Source organism: Pituophis catenifer, unplaced genomic scaffold (assembly GCF_029215685.1).
Source record: "Pituophis catenifer annectens isolate HBS135680 unplaced genomic scaffold, rPitCat1.0.hap2 SCAF_3, whole genome shotgun sequence".
In the NCBI taxonomy this organism is placed as follows: domain Eukaryota; kingdom Metazoa; phylum Chordata; class Lepidosauria; order Squamata; family Colubridae; genus Pituophis; species Pituophis catenifer.
The window spans coordinates 118696266-118715546 of record NW_027256883.1 but is presented as its reverse complement, the minus strand read 5'-3'; the positions used below and the strand labels follow the sequence as shown (position 1 = coordinate 118715546).

General features: G+C 37.3%; 1 protein-coding gene across 2 annotated transcripts in view; it reads left to right on the top strand.

The window, feature by feature from the left end:
* The window catches only part of BRINP3 (BMP/retinoic acid inducible neural specific 3), a 266574-nt gene that overhangs the window by 189828 nt on the left and 57465 nt on the right, over positions 1 to 19281 (top strand). For both annotated transcript variants that reach the window (XM_070939292.1, XM_070939293.1), the window contains 2 exons: positions 2786 to 2891; positions 7939 to 8175. In XM_070939292.1, the coding sequence (XP_070795393.1) occupies positions 2786 to 2891; positions 7939 to 8175 (343 nt within the window). The remainder of the gene's footprint in view (positions 1 to 2785; positions 2892 to 7938; positions 8176 to 19281) is intronic.

Below are 19281 nucleotides of genomic sequence, written 5' to 3'. Positions count from 1 at the left end.
ATCCTCACATTTATGCCCGTGCAGCATTCTTAACAACCATGTCACTCATTTCACAACTGCTTCTCTTCACCATGATGACAAGATAGGGCAAAAATGTAAAATGTGAGGACAGTCGTAAGTTCGAGGACTGGTCAAAAGTGCGAGGACCAGTCAAAAATAACTTTTTCAGCCCTCTGAGTAGTCCATATGCACAAAAGGACTAACCAGAGAGCTGAAAAAAGTCATTTCTGACAGGTCCTCGCACTTTTGACTGGTCCTCACACTTATGACCATCCTCACATTTATGCCCATGCAGCATTCTTAACAACCATGTCACTCATTTCACAACTGCTTCTCTTCACCATGATGACAAGATAGGGCAAAAATGTAAAATGTGAGGACAGTCATAAGTTCGAGGACTGGTCAAAAGTGTGAGGACCAGTCAAAAATAACTTTTTCAGTCCTCTGAGTAGTCCATATGCATTAAAGGATTACAGCAATAGAGAGGGATGAAGGAATGGAAATTAGAGTAGGAGTGAGGGTAAGAGAGGGAGGAAGAGAGGAGGAGAAGGAGAAAGAAAGAGGAAGTAGGGAGGAGAAAAAGAGGGTGGGGGGAAGAGAAAGTAAGAAGGAAAGAAAAGACAAAGGTGGTAGGTTTGAGGAGAAAGATTGCTGTACAATAAAAAAGATGAAAGGGAAGAAAGCCAACCCCAAGCAAATATAAAGATATTAAGATAAAGAATGAATTGTTAAACTTTAAAGAATAAAAGAGAACAAATATGAATAAATAGCAATAATTAGAAACACACATACAAACATACAATGTATTTTCTTTGAACAGAATATTTGGCTGGTTCACAAATTTAAACAGCGTTTAGTCATTTCAATTAAATTTACAATTTCTATATTTCCTTTTTGCCATATTTATTCCTCATCTATTTTTTAAAAAAACCAATATTACCCTTCATCCTCATCTCTAATCTTAATCAAATTCAATTTTTCCCTTCTATTCTATATTATACCCCTTCCCATTGTCATCTATTTTTATATCCATCCTCACATTGTTTAATTATGTAATTATGTAATACAGTTGTTTAATACAAATTCAACATTTTAATATAAATCAGTTATAAAACTATCTTTTTTGTATATTAATCAATATGAACATGAATATTCCAATTATTTCCATGCAATCCAATTTCTTACAAATCAATTAATTATATTTACCAATAATAATAAACCAAATAATTTCTCCCATATATTCCTCCGAACCACAACTTAACCATTTCTGCTTTCAACACAATATACAATTAATAGTATCTCAATTATTACAATTCCCTAGTTAAATACAGCTTTTTTTCCTTTGTGTTTTAAAATCTTGAACTCTCCTCCTAAATTTCCCATTGTTTGCAGTTTTTCACCTACCTTTTTTGGGGAGGAAAAATAAAAATAAAAATAAATCTCTCTCTGCCTCATTTTGTCACGCTGCACCAAAGACCCTGGTTTCGGTTTCGTTTCTGAAGCTTAGCTAGGGGAAAAAAAACTGCTTTACACTGATTGCCTGTAGGGTGGCCCTTTGAAGCCCCGGGCAAGAGTTTAAACAGTTTTTTTTTCTTCTAGCCATCAGCTGGGGCTCAAGAAAAATCGGGACTTTTTTGAAACGCCGCGGGACGCGGGACAAATTGCTCAAAAGCGGGACTGTCCCGCCAAAAGCGGGACGTCTGGTCACCTTAAAGTAGATTCACTTTTTAATCAATGGAAATTGATTAAAAGATTCTTTATCTAACCAGCTAGGGAAAAGTCGGTCAAATACAAAATTATCAAATTCAAACTTCCCAAATCAACAGGAGGCAGAATCTATGCCAAATTTGAAATATATTATTTTTTTCCTAGGTTAACTCATCCTCCATCGTATCCAATATTTGTATTAAAATAGTGAGTTTTGGATCCCGTCATAGTGATTGAGGCAAATTATTCCTGGTTAATCTTTATCTCACTGATTTCAGTATGATCTGAAATAAAGTCTATAACACATACTTAAAGCCTTCCAGTAGGATTAATACCAAATTTAAAAAAAGTTGAGTTTCTAAAATATACAGAAAAGAAAAGACCTCTTTTTTTTTCAGTAAATGATTTTCTTTAAAAAAAAATTAAAATCAAACTGCAGTATTTTAGTCTTCAGTCTCTTCTGGCATGCTAGAAAAATTGGTATACACATCTTTAAGAATAGTAATTGATGAATCAGTAACCTATAAATGACATAAAAAAGTAGTCATAGAACTGTGCTTCCAGTTTGAATATTAATATTATATCCAGAAGTTTGACCCTCTCTTCCTTTCATTCCTTTCCTTGAAGCTAGTTTATTGTAAATCAACAATATAATTTTAAGCAGAATGTTGTCAGGGTTTTTCTGATACCTATTTTTTTCATCTATGCACAAATGACTAAATAAATATCCATTTATTTTTCTTTCTCAGGAATCTCCCATGACATACTAACTATTTTCCATATTATTAGTTCCACAAAAATTGAGAAGGGTTGTTTCTTCTCCCAGGTTTATAAAAATTGACTTCCCAAGGGTTTGCTGATTTCTAATCTGTAGAAAATTGAGCACTACCAGAAATACTCTTCTATTGATGAATACTACACTAAAAAAAAAAAGAAAGAAAGTTTGCATGGTGAAATATAATGTCATGTGTATTGGTTACAATGACCACTACTTCTTCAAGTTCCAGATGTTTTGGAAAGGAAATTTAGCCTTTTCTATATAATACAACAAATGGTTTTCCATTCCTTTACTCACTAGGTGACAGAAACCCGGACTGGTCCTCTTGGCTGCAGTAACTATGACAACCTAGATTCTGTCAGTTCTGTTTTGGTACAGAGTCCAGAAAATAAGATTCAGTTGCAAGGTACGTGGGCGGAATTTTGTTAACTTCTTACAGGAAGATGTTTACAGGACTATTGTCATTAAACTTACAGTATGCCTGAAGAGTACATGTGGAGAATCATTTCAAATGTTCCATTTCCCTAAGGTTTCAGCAGGTATACAGAAATCAAGGTTCTGTTCAAATATGGGGAAAAATCAGGTTCAAAAAATTTGTTGTAGCCATGTTCTTTACTTTAATATATAGTTTGGATACTATCTGATAGTACTCCAATTCAGAGTTTATATATTATATTAAACTCTATATTATTTAGAATAATATAGAATTATTCTAAACATTCAGGGTGTTGGATATGAATAGCATGGTGGCCTAGTGGTAAAGATGCTCGCCTTCCACTCAAAAGGTTGAGAGTTCAATCCTAGGTAGCGGCAGATGTTTCTCTCACCTAGAGCACAAAGGAAAAAAAATACCTGCTGCAAACTCCATGTAGGGTCTAACCCTAATCCAAACCCTTTTTGGGCATCTCAATTCAGTCAGGGTGACTCTACCCTAAATTAAGGGATTACAGGATCCTAATGGAGTTCTAATACATTGAGCTGGACTATTTCTTTGTTATATATGGCAATCTATTTAAAATTGTTAAAATTTCTTGAAAAGCAAAGTATTGCTCAATCTGACTAAAAATTCTAACTACATATCACAAAGAAAAATACCACTGGCCATTGAATGTTTTTCATATCTATATTCAAGGACTATGCTAGTGTTGCTAATTCAACAATATGTAGCCTTGCAATGGAAGTCACTTCTAGAAATTTCATCAAGCTAATACAGTATATAATTAGAAGGAGAGAAAAAAATCCTCCAGCACATTACAATAAAAATTGGGCTGGGGAATCATTGTTTGTCTCTTACTTTTAATACATTTTTGCTTGTCTGGTGCTTAGGGAACCGATGATGATATTAAAAATCCGGAGACTTTGTGTTAATCTTATTAACATTCTTTGAGTTTCCTTCAGGGGTTTTATAGAAATTTGGCAGTAGAATTGTCTCCAACTTCAAGGCAAATACAGGAAAAGTGTTTCAAGGGAAATTAAAGGTTTCCAATAAGAGTAGAGAAAAAACAATATTCCTCAGATTGTCAGTGAATTCCACCTAAATATATATTTAAGAAGAGAAAATGCGGAGGACTAGAATTCTGAGAAATGAGAATAGCATTAACAATGTATGTTAGAAAAAGATTAATTCATACAATGATATATATCAGAGGTTTCAAACTGATGGCCTATGGGCCGGATGCGTCATGAGCAGGCCATGCCCACCCCAGCTCCATAAAGGGAAAAAACGTCACTATACATCATGTGAGGGTAACATGACACAGCAAGTGTTATACCTCAACATGATTAAGAAAATCCATTAAAGTTATTCATGGTCAGAACAGAGGGTTTTTGTTGTTGTTGTTATTTTTTTTTGGGGGGGGGAACTATTTAGTATGTACAAAAGATGTCAGGAAGGCCACTCCCAATCAGTTACTACCATATGAGGTCTGCTTAGTATCTTTCTGTAAAACATGGAATAATGCTTTCTCCAGAATGCAGCAATATGCATAGGTTTCTAATAGAGATGGTGAGCTGCTAGTTGAACTTTTAGTGGGTTCCAAATATGTTTTTTGTGAAATTTATTCTCCAGCTCATGGGATAGACAGTGGGAACTATTTTTTGTTTGAATTGATGGATGAAACACAAAATTTCCCCTTTTCTTCTCATGAAATAGGACCAGTGGTGGTTTGCTCCCGGTTCTGTCCGGTTCTTTAGAACCGGTAGTAAAAGTGGCGGGAGCAGGGATGAAATCCAGCAGGTTCTGACAGGTTCTGGAGAACCGGTAGTGGAAATTTTGAGTAGTTCGGAAAACTGGTAATTACCACCTCTGGCTGGCTCCAGAGTGAAGTGGGAATGGAGATTTTGCAATATCCTTTCCCCAGGAGTGGAGAGGGAATGGGGATTTTGCAGTATCCTTCCCCTGCCACGCCCACAAAGCCACACCACACCACGCCCACCAAGCCACGCCCACAGAACTGGTAAAATATTTGGATTTCACCACTGGGCGGGAGGCTGATGATCTGTGCATGCGCAGAAGTGCACACACGTTCCCATTGCGAATCGGTAGTAAAGGTAAGTAGAACCCACCCCTGAATGGGACAGCCAATTTTGAATATCCGACTGTATGCCTGATATTTTAGGGCATTACACTTCGGTAGATGATCCTGTCATTTTCTTTGGGACTCATATCTCCATTGTGTTTATTGAAGTTATTTGCTGTTCAGATGATGTTCTCACTATGCTCGACGTAATATTTATCAGTAAAATGCTTAAAAAAATATTATATCAGTCGTAGTCTTGTTTTGTACTGTAATTCTAATGTCAAAATGGTCACATATATAACAGTCTTTTAAAATTCACATCATAGTCATCATTGCCTTGACAAACAACAATTTTAACATATTTTGCGAAATTTTGTGAAAGTAACGCAAAGTTTATTTTCATATTTTTCTGGCAATACCTTTAAATAGACATTTTATTGTACTGTGTAATATTGCATATTTATTATATATCTTTCAGCAAGTCATCTTTCTCCAAAATTCATGCATTAATTTGTTTGGTCTTTGGTCAAGATGCACTACAAACATTTGCAAACTATGTCAACATAAACAAGAATGTAATAAGCATGTAAACATAAAAAATGGTTGCTTTTTCATGTCACTCTCAATCCACTAAGAGTAAGTAGACTGGCTTGTTCCAGTCTAAAAAAAGTTTTAAACACTATGACCAAATCTTGTGCAATTTACATTGGATTCGGTCAAATAGTGACCAACCACTCCTTCTTGTTTTTTGGCCTGGAAACTGAGAGGTATATGTGAGAAAAACGATATACAATTATTTCTACCATTCAGCTACGTTGCATTATTATAATTAGAAATAATGGTTTTGAAGGAGTTAAAAGAATTAGAATATGAACCTGTTTCGGGGCCAAAATATATTGCTGTATTAGCGTTCCAAAGATCAACAAAACTATATTCAGACAACAAATAATGAATATTGTGTTTAGAACCCATTAAGTAGGACGAGATTCTTAAACATCTGTTTTTCAAATCAGCAAAGTGCTTCTAGCTTTTTGTTGTCCTGGCAGTCATGTCTGCTGTCTCTTTGGATGGGTCAGCCTTCAATAAAGCATAGTACCCATGTCCAAGTGGACTTATTCATTGACCAACTTATCATTCAAAACTTGAGCTTCCTTTGCCTGATTTCCATGTAATGCTTGCACAGAGTAGGCAGGGATGGAAACTGTGTGAATAACCTTAACATTCAGAGAAATATAAGAATAGGATAGAAATCATAAGGCCAGGTTTGCCAAACTTTCCTTTTCGATTGAAATATGTAGAGAAGACAAAATATGAGGTACAATCCATAAGAATACATATAACAATGTTTTTTTTTTCATATGATAACCCTGAATTTAGAATAATGTCATAGTATAATATTATGCCCAGGTATATTCTGGCTCTATTTTGAAATTGTCTGCCATGAGCTACATTTCTTAATCACTATGAATTTATTTGATTGTTTGTATCCGTCTTTTATTACTTGGTAAATAACTCAAGGTAGTGAGATATCTAATGCTTCTTCCTCATCCAATTTTCCGCACAACAAATGAAGTGGGTGGACTGAAGGAGAGTGACCATCCAGTTGGCTTTTGTGTATGTGCATCTTGCCTTAAGTTATTTATAAAAGTGATAAAGGTGGGATATAAATAATTAAATCCCTGGCATAGGCTACATACCTGGCAATTAGTTTGATGCCTTCTCACAATGTTCCAAAATGTTTATTAACTGCAGTGATCAATTTTGCTGCAAGTACCTAGATGCCAAAACCCAAGGGGGGGGGGCATTTTCCACAGTCAAAGCAATATCAAAAATCTATTTCCTTTTTTGACAGTCTTCACGAAAGAGAAGTACTCTAGTGAGTCTTTCCTAAAATTGGATAGCTAAGTGAAACATATACTGTATGGCTACAACAAAAATGATTTGATCATTCTTTTCCTTAGTTTAGTCTTGGGATTAGGGATGCTCCTTCACACAGGTACCAAATCATTTTTGTGGGAAGAGATTCCTTGGGTCTACTCCCATGCTACTGAAAAGTAGAATTCCTGATGTATAGGTTTTGATATTTATTAATTACTATTGTTCTATAAACTCCCCAGCATCATGGTATTATTCTGAGGAAACATCTTCCGTACTGTGGATCAGAAATGATTTTCAAGAAACTTGATCAAAAGCTACATTTGAATTAACAATAGGAATATGAATAAAAGAGCATCATTCCTGAACAAAATAGTTCTGCAGATTTTTTAAAAAAGTAATTTTATCAATAATATAAACATGGGCGGAATTCACACTTCAAATAAAATGATTTGAAGTGAACCTTGCACTATTGTCAGTAATCTGTAACATAAAGCTACTCAAGGAAGTTTTGTCTTGGTACATAGCAGGAGTGGGTTCTACTTACCTTTATTACCGGTTCGCATGCGCAGAAGCATTTTGATGACGTCGGGGTCGGTGGACAGAGCCTCTCACCGGTTTTACTACCAGTTCTATAGAACTGGTGCAAACCGGGGGCAAGCCACCACTGGTACATAGGTTTAATGTTGTTTAAAAGACTCCCTATAGGTTTTATGTGTTTAAAAGCGGAGAATAATTTTTCTTCCTAGTAGAGCCATTTTTCAATAGATTCACTAAAAACCAGTTGCCAGGTTCCCCTTGGCATGTGAAAAATCACCCTCTAGCAATCAATTGCAAAAATGCTTCTCTTCCCCAGGAGGCTTTGACTTTGTCACAAGTCATAAAAAAATGATATATGTTAGTTGTTTGATTGCCTTTAAATCTGTGACTTAACATCTTCTATGGACATGTTGATTGTAGATAGAATTAAATCTAAAGAATTGGTTAAGCTCTGAGGAAATTATCTCACTTTTTAAGATAAATTGTTTCTTGTTCTCCTTCTCTTCCTCTTCCATTAAGGTCTTCAGCTTATCCTGCCCGAATATTTGCAAGAGAGGTTTGTGCAGGCAGCTCTGAGCTACATTGCATGCAATTCAGAGGGAGAATTTATCTGCAAGGACAACGATTGTTGGTGTCAGTGTGGGTCCAAATTCCCAGAATGCAACTGTCCATATATGGATATTCAAGCTATGGAAGAGAGCCTCCTACGCATCAGTGAGACATGGAATACTTACAATAGTGATTTCGAAGATTCAGGTGTGATGTTTTCACATAGTATATATCATTTTCATCATTGTCCTGTGATTCTATAATGACATCATTATTACTCTGCAACCAGAAATGATGTATGGAATGGTGGATTCTGTGCATTGCATTCATTAGTAGTTATGAATAAGGATGCAGCAAATCTCAGTTGAGCGTGTGTGTAAGAACTATTTTGTTTGGCTCCATTTTTGAGGACATTCTTGGCTGGCCAAATTTGCCTTTATTTGATATGTGGGTTGTCAGTCTATTTTGTTAGGCATTTCCATAAATCCTACACTAAAACTTGGAGAGTGATACTCTGCAAAGCCGATTAGCATCACTTATTCTGTTATAAAAATGCTTATAAGAGGTGGAAATAAAGTAGTAGGAAGAACTAAACTAAGCATCCAAAGTTCAAGGGAATAGTGCAAGAATTACACAAAGACTTTCAAGGATAGACTAAGGAGAGCATGTGATGCCCTCCTTTAAAGTCTATAGAAGCATTACACTACTCCTTAAATTTATATGGACAGAATTCTTTATTGGCCAAGTGTGATTGGACACACAAGAAATTTGTCTTGGTGCATACGCTCTCGGTGTACATAAAAGAAAAGATACATTCATCAAAAATCATAAGGTACAACACTTAATAATAGTCATAGGGAAACAGTCAATATAAATCTTAAGGATGCCAGCAACAAGGTTACAGTCATATAGCCATAAGTGGGAGGAGATGAGTGATAGGAACGATGAGAAGATTAATAGTAACTTAGTGCCTTAGTGCCTTAGTGATTAGTGTTGAGGGAATTATTTGTTTAGCAAAGTGATGGCATTCAGGAAAAAACTGTTCTTGAGTCTAGTTGTTCTGGTGTGCAGTGCTCTATAGCGTTGTTTTGAGGGTAGGAGTTGAAACAGTTTATGTCCAGGATGTGAGGGGTCTGTAAATATTTTTACAGCCCTCTTTTTGACTCATGCAGTATACAGGTCCTCAATGGAAGGCAGGTTGGTAGCAATTGTTTTTTCTGCAGTTCTAATTATCCTCTGAAGTCTGTGTCTGTCTTGTTGGGTTGCAGAACCAAACCAGACAGTTATAGAGGTGCAGATGACAGACTCAATAATTCCTCTGTAAAACTGTATCAGCAGCTTCTTGAGCAGTTTGAGCTTTCTGAATTGGGAGCAAATTTAGGAAATTCAACCACAATGCATTACAACACAAACCCTAAATAAACTTCCAGAAGTGAAGTTTCTATTTCTCAGAGCAAGAATCATGGGAAAAAAAAACAAAAAACTTTGCTACCTTGAGCAAAGTTGCAGTCTTGCGTTAAAGCAATGCTGGTAAATTGAGGAATAACCAATGAAAGAAGCAATGACTATGCAGCAGAAATAGAGATAGTTAGCAGAAAGTTTTGAGGAGTTCTCTATAAAAGCTCTGTGCATTAGGGAATGTGTATGTGTTTGTGTGTACCTGTGTTCATACTCCTAACTGGTTTCAAAATAATCTTCTGAAGAAGCAGATTACTTATTAATATGTCCATAATTCCTGCACAATTGAGATGGGTTTTGTATCATAGGGTCAGTTAGAAATTTGCAGGAAACTCCAACCGACACCATTTCCAATTTAGCATGAAATGGCTTTCATCCCATATTCACTTTTTACCAGGATGCCACAGTTGTTTTGATGATCTTTTTACCTATAAAAAGAAAAGTGATTCCACTATTAGAATCCTATCAAAATGAAGTAAAGACAGATTTGAACACCTTGTAGAAATACAGTCTGATGGCAGCAAAGATCCATATGAGGATTTAACTTTCTTCAGTTATCACTTATGACTGACTCGCCCATACCAGTTATCTCCTGAAGGAGGTCTCTACCTGCTATTGCCATTTTGCCCTTTTCAGACTAGTATCTTGAGGGGAGCAAACCTTTAAATATCATGAAAGCTTAATTGCATTCGGCTATTGTGACCTTTATGATTATGAGATATATTTTGAAATCAAGCTTTCCATAGCCTGTTTTGCACTCTCATCAAGGATTCAAAGGGAAGTTGGCAGAACAAGAGAGATTTTGTTAGATCAATTACACTGAGGAGATCTGTGTTTTGTGATTTGTTATTGTATATGTGGGTTTCTAAAGAAATGTGTAAGAAAGTTCTCAAATATTTAGAACAGGAAGATTAAGTGTTCCTCAGGTGATATCTCTTGCATAAATGAGAGGAATTTAAATCTTTCTCATGCACATACCAACTAGTCTTTCTAATGCACATACCAACTAGATGAAATAGATTACAATTCCATCATCCCCAATCAATAAGCCAATGACCACCTTTTTTGGAGATGATGAGAATTGTAACTGAATTTATCTAGATGGTTCCAAATTTGGTAAGTCTTATCTACGTACATGTTTTGGAGATATATATCCTGAAATTAAATAATGTGAAATTCTATATTATGTATTTTTCCTAGATGTAATATGTTACATCAGATTTCTGAAAAATGAAATAAAAATACAGTTTAAAATTGGTTGATAAGGATCAGGGCCACTGTGGAAAACTATGTATGATGCTGGAACTCTATTGATTTTTTATGTGATTTACTTTGCTTTATTTTTCTATCAAGTTCTAGAGATGGATGGATGGATGGATGGATGGATGGATGGATGGATGGATCTGTAAGGAATGTTTAAGTCCTGGTTATGATTTGAGCAATAACATGAAAGGCCATCTTTTGGAAGGAGCACTTTCCAAAAATAGCACTGATATGGGTATTGCTGTACCACAAGATCTTCCTCACATATTCTGCCAGACTGTCTGGCTTGCATAGTTTTGCTTGAATTGGTGCTGACTATTGAGAGGGTGGCAGATAATAACCATGAACCACATATTTGTTTGTGTATAAGCCCGAAAATACATAACAAATCCTTGATTTTGTGAATTGTGCTCTAGTGAAGAAAGATAAAATTTCCTCCTTCCTTCCTTCCTTCCTTCCTTCCTTCCTTCCTTCCTTCCTCCCTCCCTCCCTCCCTCCCTCCCTCCCTCCCCTGATGTCACACACGGGCAGAGCAAAATCATGAATGAATGTATTAAAAGAAAAAAAAAAGTGTGGGGGCAACACTCTCCATTGTTTTCCTTGTCATCTAATCCATTGCCAAGGGGGGAAAAATAGTGACTTCCCTTTCCAGAGGTTTGAACTGCTTGCTTGTGAGGGTATTTGAAGTTAAACTAAAAGGTAGAAAATGCAGCTAAGATTTATAATATTAGTTACAGGTAGTAAGAAATTTCAAATGCATACCAAATGTGATGCATTTGGGCTTCTAAAGGGAAGAGAGGAAAAAACCAAATACATTGTGCATATACATATACATTGTACATTGGAAACACAAGCTATTTCTTCAAACATTGATCACTCATACCTATATGCATAACAAAAATGGAAATCAACAAGCAACTCTGAAAAAGCCAGATAATAAATTTCAAATTAGTTTGGCCTTCTTTCTCCCATTCTCACCAGGAACTCATTTTCTAGTATAATTAAATCCCTGTCTTCCCTATTCCTTTGAAAAATGCAAATTATTCTTTCCCACTTCAGTGAACTGAAATCGGAGCTCTTTTAGAATGTTTGCACAGATCCATCTGCTTGCTTCTTATTGTTATCTTCTACACACAGCCATATCTTGTAGCCTTCGGATTTAGTAACTTCCCTTGCAAAATTAACAGCTGTTTGATCAAAATCCACACTGATGCTGCTCACCCTAAATTAGCATGCCTCATTAGCATCTCAAGGAATGTGGATGAATTAAAGCTCTTAATTTTCTAGAAAGGAACTAATAATAATAAAGGAACAATAGAGTGTGGAGTGGGAGTAAGCCATTTCATCCAAATGCTACTTGATAAAAACACTCTCAGGTATTTGAAAATTGTCACATTTAATATCCTTTCTCCGTACATCTAAGTTCTATACATTTGAATATTAGGTTGTTGGTTTTTTTTAATGCCACTGCTCAGGTAGACAAACAGCAGCACCTATGCAAGACAGAAATGTCAGCAAATTTGAGGAAGCCATGAGCTTTTCAAAAAAATTTTTTTAAAAAAACCTATACTTGGAGATCCCTCTGCAAAATAAAATAACAATCTCCTTAGAATAAACCATCACAGTGGGAGTGGAATCCTAAAGGCAATGGAAGTTAGCAAAGGGTAATAGCATCAAGTGATTGGAATTCTCAATAAGAAAACCCCACTGTAACATTGTTAAAATACTCACATTTTAAATATACTTTTTTTTTTTCATTTCTAAAGAGAAATTGCAGCACAACTTTTGAGATAGGATTAACTGTAGATTGCTATCATGGGCATCCTGTAGACGGTGGCCAAGTCTCTTAACTGGCTCTATATCTCCTTAATACTAAATTGTTCTACTAGTATCAAATAATATTCTTCAGTGAGAGATCCTAAGGCAGGGGTGCCAAACTGGATTTCTTCGAGGGCCGGATCAGCATAGTTCTCCTCCATGGGCCGGCCAGGATGGGGAGAAGGAACTGATGCCTCCTGCAGCACCCTTCCAGCCAAAATGGAAGGACAATCCAGCCAATCTGTTTTCAGCCTGGATGGCCTCCCTGCAGCATCCTCCGGCCAAAATGGGGCATGGGGGGGACCATGTGCAGCCCCCCTGTGCCCCATTTCGGCTGCCAGAGGTACTGCGGGCTGGTCCTTTGCTATTTCCAGGCTGGCCCCTTAGCCAGATTTAAGCACCGTGTGGGCCAGCTGTGGCCCGTGGACCTTGAGTTTGACACCCCTGACCTAAGGTATCCTGTTGTTCAAATGTGGCAACCTGCAAAAAGACACACTGATCTCTTACATTTATTTAGTTGGATCTAAGAAATACATTATCTCAATACCTGTAGCAGAAATGTATCAGGAAAGGTACTGTATTTTTGAAGGATTCAACAAGCAGCTCTGGAAAAGTTATAGGGATGTTTCTATTTCAAGAAGATATACCAATGAACATAAACAGCAGGATGCTTCTCTCTATGTGGAGAATTTCATTTTTTTAAAAAAAAAAAACTGCTAAATGAAGGTAGCATATGAGTGTGTATTTCCATTTTTACCATTTTTCTTTTGTGGCTTTTCTTTAAAGTCAGGTATATATTAAAAGCATTTTTCATTATTTTTGTTGGGATTGTAGTGGCGCAACCACTTAATGAAGCTGGATCAGAAGTAGTCTGCACTCCCACCTGTTTGAGCCTAGCACTGTGGGATGGAGTGAGCTCCCGTGTGTGTGTGTGTGTGTGTGTGTGTGTGTGTGTGTATACACACGCGCACACACACACACACACAAACACACACACACACACAGTATATAAACTGAGTTGACATTGACTTTCCATGCTCTCTCCCAGCTCCACTTTTTACCTTATGCAACATTTAATTTAAATCTGATGGCTGTCCTGCCATTCATCTTTCTGCAAATTTGACTTTCAGTCAGATTAATGTAGGTATTGGGAAGGTCTTCTAAAACTTAGTACCAAACATAAAAAATACTGTTTTGAATCCCATACTTAATTCTGTGAATCTGCATTAATGTATCCAGCTAGTAATCTGTATTTTTATGGCCATATCCTTCCTTCCTTCCTTCCTTCCTTCCTTCCTTCCTTCCTTCCTTCCTTCCTTCCCATATATTTTCACTTCTTAACATAGACTGAATTATTAATGCTCTCTTGCTGAAAACCACTTGACTAAGTTGATGAGATTTAAGGCAATAAAGAAAATTCAAAGGAAGGTCTTCTAGGAAAGACAATTTGTTACAACCATTGATGGAATGTGCTATCTAAGGATTTAGATATAGAAGAGTTTCTACATTCCTCTGACTTTTTATAGCCCATTTGGATTTTATCAGACTTTTTTTCATTAAAGCCTTCATATTACTCGGGGCACAAGGATGATTTTGATATTTCCAAGCATTTTAGAATAAGATTCTAAGATTGGAAGTTTAATAAAAATGCTTTTAAGGGAATCTTATAGGAAATTCAGTAGTCACATTTTTATTTTTGTTCTGCTGTCTTTTTGCTAACCATAAGATGCATGAAGGTTTGGAAAAGTTCGAAAAAGCTAACATTCCCTGGTTTGGAGAGCTACATCAACTTATTTTGGTTTGGCAGTAATTTATTTAAAACCATTTAAAACCTGAGTGCTCTCGCTCACTCCATCTCCCTCCCACCATCCTTCTCTCCCTCCCCTGCCTCTTTTAACACTGTTGTTCTGCTGAGCTGGGCATTTTGTTCTCCATTGTTAGGACTGCTTATTTTATTCTATTTCTTGTTCCCTGCATTTCTGACAGTCCTTTCTTTCCTCTCTAAGCTTCAATGTACTATAACCTCTACCCACCTGTACATATTATACAAACATATTATATCCCCATCCCCTCTATTCTTGTCTGTGTTCAACTTGCAAGCACCAGTTATAGCTATTGAAGAAGCCATCCGACTGCAGAATGCTGGCATGATATTGTTGTACTATTACAGTTGTCAGGAACTTTTAGAATAAGGACTCGTAGCTTGTTTCCCATCATAAGTACTTCTGAAATAGCTTCCTTCTTTTCAACCTCTCTTCCTTCCCATATGACCAGACAGAATATATACTGAAAACAGCATGGCTGTGGAATGAGTTGCACTTTATTTCAATTTTACATGGAGTGACAAGATTTTAGTTGGTCCATGAATTGCACTAGATAAGGAAGCTGTACACTGTTTGGTTGACTATTTTCGCACTTTCATAACAGCCAGTGTAAATCATCTGGAGGGTAAACACTGAAAGGGAATCCCCTGGATTTTTTTTTTATTTTTTTTTTTAGCATTTTGAGATGAGCCAAAGCGATGACAATCACAAGCCAGCTTCCCTCTGCTTCATGAGGGATTGGGGAATGGAAATGATATAGTGTGAAGAGTCCTATAATTACTTTTTGAACCTTCGGAAGATTCTCTCTGCCTCTTTATTGTTAGATATAATAGCTGTGAAAAAAATAGAATAGAAAAAGAGGGTTCCAGGAATCTATAACAATTTACATAGGTACAGAAAATAATTCTCTGTTAAAACACTGTTTAGTGAGTCTCGGATTGATCTTCCTCAAGGAACACCATATGAAAGCCAATCTTTACATTTTCATGGTTGAGAAATATTATTTTCATTTCTTTTGATCTGCTCAGTAAACCGACAGGAGTTTGAGATTAATGGTAGGAATTACTCTCCTAAATATTTATCTAAAAATCAAATATATACTTCATAACTCGGAGTCACCTCGAAGTGAGACAGGCAGCAAACAAATCAGGTAGGTAGGTAAGTAGGTAGGTAGATAAGTGGATGGATGGATGGATGGATGGATGGATGGATGGATGGATGGATGGATGGATGGAAGGAAGGAAGGGCAGGTGGGCGGATGGATGGATGCATGGATGCATAGATAGATAGTTAATACATAATGGCTCCAGAAGTTGTACAAGTTAAAAACAAGCTTAACACACTGTTGCTTAATGCACTGTAAGCCGCCCTGAGTCTCTGGAGAAGGGCGGCATATAAATCAAATTTAAAAAAAAAAGCCCAATGCAATAACACAGATTTAAAAACAACAACAGTTGTTAGGGACTTAGGGACCAACAAATCTAAGACATTAACAGTACATGCTCCTCTATTCTGATTCCTGTGGGGGGGGGGAAGTCTTCAAAACCTGTTTAAAAGACAGCAGACTATACAACCTAATAGAGATAATACTTCGGAGGTAGATGATTCAACAGAAAGCACAGCTTCAAATGATACTATTTTAGAAGATGGGATTAAAATATTCACTCTATTGGAATTTAGGCAGCCAGATGTACTAGAGACATGTCCCATGCCATGAAGAACTCATGGGTTGTAACTAGCATCTTGAATTGCACCTGAAACTGCACTGGATGTATTGAGGCATGCCAACTATTTCTTGAGATGCGGCATTCTGGATCAGTTGCAGTTTCCTAGCAGTCTTCAAGGACAATCACACATAGAGCACAGCGCAGTAGTCCACATGCAAGGTGACTAAAACATGGATATTTGTGATATTAAAGTAAAATCTAAAAAACTGAGATAGCAGGTTCTGACAGGTTCTGGAGAACCGGTAGCAGAAATTTTGAGCAGTTCAGAGAACCTGTAGTGAAAATTTTGAGTAGTTTGGAGCACCAGCAAATACCACCTCTGACTGGCCCCAGAGTGGGGTGGGAATGGAGATTTTGCAATATCGTTCCCCCTGGAGTGGGGTGGGAATGGAGATTTTGCAGTATCCTTCCCCTGCCACACCCACCAAGCCACATCATGCCTACCAAGCCACGCCCACAGAACTGGTGGTAAAAAAATTAGATTTACATACATACATACATACATACATACATACATACATACATATACATATATACATACACACACACTTATATCTTTATGCTTTATCCAAAATACATTCACAGATTACAGCAGTTTCATTATAGATCCACCTGGCATTCAGCATCACCAGTTGGAAACCAGGCTGACCATGTATCCATAAAATTGGCACCAGAGTTGGGCACAAGGGACTGGAAGGTAGAAAACATTTCTGCTCTTGTTCTTGTTCAATCATTTTTATGGTTTGTTTATTATGTTCCATGACATTCTGAGCAGAACAGATCATTTGATTCACTAAGGAGCAACTTCTTATTCCTATGCACAGCAAGTTTTCTTTGTGGTCTAATTTCAAAAGTTCCTCTTGAGAGATCTAGGGAAGATTCAGTAGTTCTCAAGACACCTTTTAATCACTAAGAGGAATCATTCATGCCATTTTTTTCCTGGATCAAAGGAGGGAAGAACAAATACATCATCTGAAATCATAATCTTCTTGTTTTTTCCCTATTTTCTTAGGGGATTGTTAATTTGCCTTCCAGTAATTATTTCTTTTGTGTGTTCACAAGAAATGTAAACAATTAAAAATATCACAAAACCATCACTTTTTGGATGATTATTTCAATCCCCCTGACATCCCATGGAGGTGTTTCTATTTTATGGAAGTGAACAGGTGTGAAATTTGTAATTCCTTCATCAAGCTAATATTTAAGTATCTTCGATTTGAAGGCAAAACTCATCCATGTTCTATAATCTAATCACCTCATTTTCAGTACCAAAAACATTAGATGCCACCTGCTAGCACCACACCTGGCAAACCTGCTTCTGAAAGTCACACAAATTGTGGAGTGTTATGCTTCATTATCGCAATGACACTGTAATAAAGTAGACAAGATTTAAAAAATTGTTGTGTCTAACAGGGTCCTGCTCGTGTATATTCTATTCTTTATTGCATCTCTTTAGTTTTCATTATAATTTCATTGTGAAATAAAATCTGATGAACAGTTATCTTATAGTATCAATGATGGGGGAAAAAAAGGTTCTCTCAATTACACCAGTGTATAAAAGGTATAAAGGATTGTGAATTGACAGGATAACCTTATCACATTAGGCAAGCATAAGAAGAATGGCTATAAATGACATTCCTCTCCTCCACAAAAATGATTTTTTTCTTAAATCATGCCATGTAAATTACAGAAAAGTAATAATGTTTCATGTTTAAGCTACAATACATATAGGTTAAAGTGGGATATTCCGGCTAAACTGAAACAGGAGTCCTGTGGATTTTTATTTCTCTAGTCATTGCCAACTATAGGGGATGGTATTTTCAAGACCATTGAATCAGCGCTGTCCGAAGACATTTCCATGGTCATTTATTTTATTTTATTTTATTTTATTTTATTTTATTTTATTTTATTTTATTTTATTTTATTTTATTTTATTTATTTATTTATTTATTTATTTATTTATTTATTTATTTATTTATTTATTTTATTTATTTATTTTATTTTATTTTATTTCTATACCGCCCTTCTCCCGAAGGACTCAGGGCTGTATACAGTCTGATTAAAAGCACAAAGACAGACAAAATTTAAAAATAATTAAAATTATGAAATAATAGGCTCAATTATAAAACCTCCAAATTTAAAATCCCATATTTAAAAACCAATTAAAATCTTTACATTTATAGCCCGGCCTGGCGGAACAAAAAGGTTTTGAGGGCACAGCGAAATACACGGAGATCAGAGATCTTACAAATTTCTGGGGGCAGTTCATTCCAAAGGGCAGGGGCTCCCACAGAGAAGGCCCTCCCCCTGGGTGTCACCAACCAACATAATTTGGCTGGATGGCACCCTGAGGAGACCCTCTCTGTGGGAGCGGACTGGCCAGTGGGAGGTTACTGGTGGCAAAAGACGGTCTCGAAGGTATCCAGGTCCAATGCCATGGAGCGCTTTAAAGGTGGTAACCAACACCTTGAATTGCACTCGGAAGACCACTGGGAGCCAGTGCAGCTCGCGCAGGAGGGTATCACGTGGCCACAACGAGTTGCACCCATAACCACCCACGCGGCCGCATTCTGGACCAGTTGGAGCCTCTGGATGCTTTTCAAGGGGAGCCCCATGTAGAGAGCATTACAGTAGTCCAGTCGGGAAGTGACAAGGGTGTGAGTGACTGTGTGCAAGGTGTAACGATCCAGAAAGGGCTGCAACTGGCGAATCAGGCGAACCTTATAAAAAGCCCCCTTGGCCACGGCCGTCATATGTTCTTCTAAAGACAGCCGTGCGTCCAGGAGGATGCCCAGATTGCGAGCCCTCTCTGTGGGGAGTAAAGACTCACCCCCAATCGTCAGCGATGACACCAGCTGACTATATTGCGATGCCGGTAACCACAGCCACTCAGTCTTGGAGGGGTTGAGTCTGAGCCTATTTCTCCCCATCCAGACCCGCACAGCCTCCAGGCAGCGAGACATCACATCAAGGGCATCATTGGGGTGGTCTGGGGTGGAGATGTACAGCTGAGTATCATCAGCATACAGGTGAACTCTCACCCCAAAACCACGGATGATCTCACCCAGCGGCTTCACATAAATGTTGAACAGAAGGGGCGAGAGGACCGACCCCTGTGGCACTCCCCATGCAAGGCGCCTCGAAGTCGACCTCTGCCCCCCTGTCAACACGAACTGCGAGAGGTCAGAGAGGAAGGAGGAGAACCACCGCAAAACGGTGCCCCC